At 39.8% G+C, this 7,580-nt stretch overlaps 1 protein-coding gene across 1 annotated transcript in view; it reads right to left on the bottom strand.

Moving 5' to 3' along the window:
* Positions 1-7,580, bottom strand: part of LOC109530548 (ephrin type-B receptor 1-like) — a 133,719-nt gene that overhangs the window by 2,349 nt on the left and 123,790 nt on the right. Inside the window, exons 17-19 of the mRNA XM_019894381.1 lie at positions 6,397-6,546; positions 741-937; positions 495-653 (exon numbers count right to left, since the gene is read on the bottom strand). Of these exons, the coding sequence (XP_019749940.1) occupies positions 495-653; positions 741-937; positions 6,397-6,546 (506 nt within the window). The remainder of the gene's footprint in view (positions 1-494; positions 654-740; positions 938-6,396; positions 6,547-7,580) is intronic.

Genomic DNA, 7,580 nt, shown 5'->3' with positions numbered 1-7,580 from the left:
TATATATATATATATATATATATATATATGTACTGTATGATCACAAGCATTAATGCCGATTTTTTTTTTACCCTTGAAATTTAAAATTGTAATTTTAAGATAATTTGCATTGATGTTCTCAAACTTTCCCATTTCATCCCAATAAAGTAAGTAACGGCAAACAGCAGCAGGAGCAAACATGAAATATGTGCTGGAGCAGTAGATAATAGCGCTACGGGAGCCCAGATGAATAATCATTATTTTGAAAATAGAGCCATTCATCTCATGTGATGGTAGTTTGCACCATGATAACAAAAGGCAGCAGGAATGGATGCTTGCAGGCAGCCAGGGGGATGGCTCTGAATGGCAGACAGATGTACACATGGAGCAGCCAGCAGCCTCCCTGCCAGATCTCCATCTCACAAGATGCACACTTGGCATGGGAACAATGTGAAACGCATGAAGAGAGGGGCAGACGGAGGAGAAAGGAGAAACACTCAAAAGAGAAGACATACTCTGCAGTGATTTGAGTGACGAGTGGCAAGGAGGTGAAGCCTGATCCCAGGAAGGAATCTCTGTATTGGCTCATTTTAAGTGCGGCCAGCCAGTCCTCCACAGAGCTCAACCGGCTCAGATCTGGAGCACCACGATCTAACAAAGGATGATGGGAAGGACTGGCAGAGGAGAGATGTGAAGGTATCAGAAAAGACATTTTAGGAGCCATTTCAACCGTTTCATACGTCCTTTGAATTTCTCCTCACCCTGGCGCAACATTGTTGGTGCCGGCTTTCAGGGATGCGGGATTGCGTATCATTTTGTCCAACATGTTGACGACATCGGGGAACTTTGGGCGAGCGTTCCTGTCTTTTTGCCAGCAGTCCAGCATCAGCTGATGGAGAACTGTTGGACAGTCCATGGGAGCTGGCAGTCGGAAGTCCTGCTCAATGGCGTTGATAACCTAGGAAATTGGAAATTTAGACAGTATCTCAGTGTTCACTTCTACTTGCTGCAGCTTCTTTAATGCTCACTATAATATGAATACTAAAATAATATGGGGGACCACAACAGAGGACTGCAAGTGTAATTCTGACAGGTTTAATAATACAAGAAATAGCGAAAGACACTAAGTGTCATACAAAAATGCCATGGTGCTCACCACCTGAGCTCAACAACAACCTAAATTACATCTTAAATATATAAAGGTGAACTCAAGTCAAATATTTTCTTGACAATGATGAACACCATGTGCCACTTGTAGTCTAAACATAGTATTCTGATTAATATTTTGATTGTGGAATATGATTTACCGTAATTTCCAAACCGCAAAATGCAACAGATTAAAAGCTGCAACAGCTCCATTGAAAAATTTTGCAAAGCACCACACAATCATCTTAAAATGGAAAGATTATGAAACCACTGCAAACTAGGGATGCTTCAATTGATTGGTGGCCGGTACTTCGGTTGATATTCGTGAAAAGTGCCTGATGGGTGTATCCGATCAAAGCCTCTGCAGGCCGATCTATCACCTTTTGTACATAATTGTTCTGGTAAGGGAGTGACATATTTTTCTCCTAAATGTTTCACAATTAGAACAATTACTTGTATCTAATTGGGAATGTCTCCATTGTGAGACGAATAAAGGTTTTTCTTGTTCTTATTAAACTTCAGTTATTAGTACTGCATTCCATCTTTTTTTAAATTCAGCAATGCACATTACTAGAGGAATTGACATGGATGTCGCTATTTCACACACAACTTAAACTTACGGGTTGTTTAAAAAAATACTGTGACAAATGTTAGCATTTGGAATCACACACAGTTAAATAGTGGGAGCAAAAAGACACATATATGATAAGGATTAATGTCCTTACAACTTCATTAATTAAATACAGTGCACCACACAATGCACTCTGGGAACTGAGTGGCGAGATCATATGGCACGCCTGTGCAGTACCGTATAGGCCCGAATATAAGACGGTGTTTTTTGCATTGAAATAAGACTGAAAAGTGCGGGTCGTCTTACATTCGGGGTCTAGACATTATACCCATTCACGACGCTAGATGGCGCCAGATATCATTGAAGCAAATGCTGAACTTGACTCCCCAGGCCAAAGTGAACCCCTGTCACAAAGAATAAAAATAAAAATAGCGGTAGCACGAAAAAGAAAAATAAAAAATATCGGTAAGAAAGAAAAGAGAAGAAAATAATAGAAGAGACAACAGAAAATGGAGAAATGTAGCGACAATCTGGAGAAAAATGGGTCGAAGATCGGCCAGGTTAACTGGCAGCTGAGGAGAAGTTATGATGTAATTTACATTTCAAAAACCAGAAGCCATTCATTTACAAATGTGATTGCACTTTAGTTTACATATTTAAATGTTCAGATATTAAGATTTGAATGAGGCAAAATAACATGCTTTTTCTCTCAAATATATTGTTATAATCATTTGTTTCAGATGTACTGTAATTATTTTCTGTATAAAAATTAATTGGGTGTTCAAAAAGTCTTTTTTCAAACTTGAGTCTTGAAAAAGAGGGGGTCGTCTTATAATCAGGCCCGTCTTATATTCGGGCCAATACGGTATTTCCGCGTTATGTTCATCGGCATCACAAAAACAAAAGGAAAAAAATAAATAAAGATGTATGATCTGCATTGACAGCACAAGTTTTGGCGCTGATAAAAAAAAATAAAAAATCTTCCTCTTTGAGCAAATATTGAGCAAGTTATGGCTTATTTTCTATGCCCATGCATTGGGTTTGCCTTCTATGGGAACAAGCGTTACTGCCGGGAGAGGGCTAGCTTTAGAATTAGTATTTCGCTTCGTTGCGCTAAGTGCAGCCGTTGGAAACCAGGAATGGTTGCAAAAAGTTTCAGAATGGGTGGGGTTGCCGTTTGGACTTGTCTGGATTTCTTGACATTCAAGTTTGAATGCTGCAGTAATCTCAATAGTCAGTTTTACATCTATTTATTCATGTATTTACAGTATTACTGAACATCATGATACGATGTCACGTCCAATTTCTTCTTACAATCTACAATGGAATGGGTCAAAACTAAACATTTCCAGGTGTTAGAGTAGCCAGGTCAAAGTCCAGACTTGAATCCAATTGTGAATCTGCGGAAACATTTGAAACCTGTTTTATCAAATGCTCTCCATCCCAAGCTTTTTTTGCAAGGAAGAATGGCCAAAAATATCCGTTTCTAGATGTACCAAACTGATAGAGACAGACCCTCAAAACTTGCAGCTGTATTCACAGCAGAAGGTGATTCTAAAATGTGTTACTTGGGATGGTCCAGGGGTGTTTGGATTATTCAGCACACCCCATTTTTCAGTTATTTTTTAATTACAAAAAAAGGTTAAAATATCGTATGACTTTCATTCCACTTCATAATTGTGTCCCACTTGGTGTTCATTCTTCACCAAAATTTACTATTTTAGATCTGCATGTTTGAAGCCTGAAATGTGGCAAAAGGTCAAAAAGTTCAAGAGGGGCTGAAAACCTTCGCAAGACACTGTAAATATCACTTCAGAAACTCGGATGTCTGAAGAGATTTCCATTTCCATGTGGGAATTTCATGCTGCTACCGTTTGCAATCACATAGGAAATCAAAATATTCATCTCCAAGTCGTAGTGGCGCCTGCTCTGATGTTGAGTAAGTATCAGAGCTTTGAATGGAAAGACTCTTGATTTCATTACCGGTTGTAGGTTTTGAAGTAGTCAAGGGCATTTGGGATTTTGGGGGCATCAACAATACAATATCAAGTGTATACACAAATATTTATTTGGACTGTCGCCTCTTTGTTAAATCTTTGACCTGGAAAACCGTGTTTTATCTCTGCCTATTTTCAGCCAAGCGTCCTTGACAGCGTTTGCCTTTAACTTCACGCTGTCTTTCATGCCTTTAAGAAAACAGAAGTGAGAACGCTTGAAATGATACATCATGCTCTTTTTTTTTTTGCCGCTTGAATGGAGAATTCTAAGGCAGTGTCAAAATACTTGTAAGACGACCGCGTGGCACGCTGAGGGAATGACATGCTGCACCGACTGGAAATGCTGCAGCTGGAATTTGCGCTCTGGATGAACTCCGCTTGACCCTGAACGTTTCTTAAGATTTGTGCTGGAAAAAAAAAAATCTTTCAAAGCGTTGCTGTCAATCAAAACAGCAGCAAGTGTAGTGAAACTTCACAGGTCTGTGGTTTCATGATTTATTCATGTTGAACACAGCACCTGTGGTAAACCCACTGACAATTTCAATTCGGTCCCGTCATTCTGAAAAGATTTTGGGGCGTGTGAGCTGGATATATGTGCAGCTTCCTGCATGTGTGTGAGTACTGCAGCTATGCGGGAGGTTCATGCATACTTAATACCCCACTAGACCCTCGTTAGCTGCAGTGCTTCCGCATACTTTCCTCATCATTATACACCTCCTTTTCCATCATAAAAAATGTCTCCATCCTTATACTGTCTCGGTCATGGCTCGACTGCGTTTTCTGCTTCAATGGCTCCAGGGTAGCCATAGAAGGATTAAGATGTGAGGTTTGCAAAGGAGATAAACACTGTGTGAGGAAAGAGATGAATTGTGAAACAACAGGGAAGCTGTGTACTTTATACAGGATACTTTGACAAGGAAACATTTCAGGAAGGATTCAGATGCAATGTTTAGTCCGGCAGTTACGTAATAACATAAAAATTTGCAACAGCAAGGTGTGTAAGTAAATGTGTTCTGTAAAAAGCATTAAGAAAAATCTGGATCATCATCTGGTTATTGGCACTCACAATGTATCTAATTGGAGAGTTCCTCCAATTTCTCATGTACAGTATTCTAGTTAACAAGTGGGTGAAAGCACACTCAGAGTAGTTATTCTGACCACTTGTGAAGTTGGTAATAATATTTTGGTTAACACTGGAACATTTTTTTTCATTCCTCAGGAATTAATGCATGAATTAGTTTTAATTCTATTTTCCCCCATGATAAATAATAATCAATAATTAATTAAGCATATCTACCAATGCATGAATCTCAATTTAGGTCTATGCTGAAGGTGGCTAACTAAGGTGTACAATTTAGTGGTAATCCTAACTGATATTGCTTCTGGATTGTTGTGTCATTCAAAATATTTGAGTGTTGCATTGTACTGCAAGTTGTGGACTTGATATATTTTTTTAAAATCATCCCAAAACTATGCTAAAGAATTACCTATTCATAAAAATGATTCCCATAAATCATGACAGCTAATTTTGCACTTGGGTCAAGTCCTGGAGGGTATGCACAGAGTGATGTGGGAATAAATCACAGTCAGGATGGGATCTTTCACTATGTTTCGTAACTCATGCAAATTATCTAAATATTGGACAAAGAAGCCTGATTGGTCTTTGGAAAAGCGTTAAACAGAGGTGGAACGGTGGTCGAATGCTGAGCACGTCCGCCTCACAGTACGGAGGTCCGGGATCCGATTCCGGGCTCTGGTCTGCCTGTGTGGAGTTTGCATGTTATGTTCGCCTGTGCGGGTTTTCTGCAGGTATTCCGGTTTTCTACCACATTCCAAAAACATGCACGATAGGTTAATTGAACACTCTAAATTGTCCCTATGTGTGAGTGTGAACGTGGAGGGTGTTCGTCTCTGTGTGCCCTGCAATTGGCTGGCAACCAGTTCATGGTGTCCCCCTCCGCCGACTGCCCGAAGACAGCTGGGATAGGCTCCAGCATGCCGGCGATAAGCGGCTCGGAAAACGGATGGAAGGATGGTTGAATTCAACGGAGCCCAAATTTCAAAGGCTGGTTACGTTTTAGAATTATCAATTAAAAGCTGTGTGTGTTTTTAATCCACTGCATGTTTGCACTGTGGTTGTGAGGAAAGAAATTTCATCTGTGCTGTACATTGTACAAAGAGCATATTTGACAATAAAGCTGACTTGGCTTGACTTGACTAAAAGATTAAGATGTTCACAAAACTATTGTGATACCATCCATCAATTTAACATTCTGTTGTACACGGTCAAGATAATAATGGGTTGTTTTTCCTTACAGTTCATTTTTGGAAGTTAGTGTGAATGCTTGTCTTTTATCACTTTTTGCATTTTCAGAAAAAGTATACACACTGTTCAACAAACAGTGAAATAAAAAAATAAAACAGATGACTGTAACAGCTAGAAAACCAGTTTCTGCTGCCTTCTGTTAAAGACGACATTTAAATTGATGAAGACTTGTTGAATTGATATGTGTTTACAAAAAAATGCAGGCACTCTGCTGTGACAGCCTGTCAAGGAAAAAACAAGCACACCCACAATCCAACACGCAACACACATACCGAGTGCAAATCAGCAGTGATGAGAAGTCACCAGCAGGAGTGAGAAGACACAACCTCAGAAGTCAGACTGTCTTTCTTTATCCCTAAGTCATGCATGTTACTTACATCTTGGTTACTCATATCCCAGTAAGGCCTTTCGCCGTATGACATCACCTCCCAGGTGACAATCCCATAGCTCCAAACATCTGAAGCTGACGTGAACTTCCGATAGGCGATTGCCTCTGGGGCTGTCCACCGCACTGGGATTTTACCACCCTGAGGGAGAGAGAGAGAGAGAGAGAGAGAGAGAGAGAGAGAGAGAGAGAGAGAATTAGGGATTTATGAAGAAAATACTAATGACACACCCTTGCTTCCACTTGTGCCAAGGCTTCAAGCTACCTGCACTAGAAAGAAAATACTCTTGTTGTTGAGCGAGATGGCAAAACTCTGAAAATGAAACAAATGCCATTTAATTTGTCGTACAACTGCGATCTTGAAAGCAGAACTGAATGCAAAGCAAATGTCTGATTTTATGCATCTGTTTGACTTTTCGAAGACAAGACTCAATCATTGCAATTTTGACTAGAGATGTTTTATTACACTGAATCCAGACAAAATAACACACCCATTGATTGTTTATCTAAAATTGACCTTTTTTGAAGGAAAAGGCCAATAAAAAAATACAACATCCTATCTGATGCCAAATACAGCATGTACAGTAATGTTGACTTTCAGATAGCTCATATAATGCTTTTGACTGCCTAATTCATTGCCAGATTTCAAGTGTCATTACACACAGCTCACTTCTCTAAAATCCAGTGGTACCTCTACTTATGAATGTCTCTTCTTACGAAATTTTCAAGTTACGAAATGTCTCAACAGGAAAATATTGCCTCTTGTTCCAAAACACATTTCAAGATACGAAAGGTAGGTGAGTTGCTGCACCGAGTTTCCTGAACGCAACATACAAACAGCTGCTCTGCTATTGGCTATTACCGATCACCACCCTGGCATCCCATTGGCGAAGAGGGACTTCTACCGTATGTGCCGATGTGTGTAGATAGATAGATATGTGTCTATGCAGCGTCCTCATCATTCGCCCCTCGGGTCATGAGGTGTTCTGATAGTTTTACGTAAATGTAAATCACCCAAAAATTTTTTTCACCAGTCGGGCGATCGCTCACTATGCTGATGTCTGCCTTGTACATTTTCGAATGATTGTTAAAAGCCGCCAAAAGCAAACGTCCTTGGATTAGTTCTTTACAAAATGCCAGGCAAAACCATTTCTCAGAGAGAACATGAACTAAAGA

The sequence above is a fragment of the Hippocampus comes genome, unplaced genomic scaffold (assembly GCF_001891065.2).
Source record: "Hippocampus comes isolate QL1 unplaced genomic scaffold, H_comes_QL1_v1.1 scaffold282, whole genome shotgun sequence".
Lineage (NCBI taxonomy): Eukaryota > Metazoa > Chordata > Actinopteri > Syngnathiformes > Syngnathidae > Hippocampus > Hippocampus comes.
This window is presented reverse-complemented; position numbering and strand designations above follow the sequence as displayed.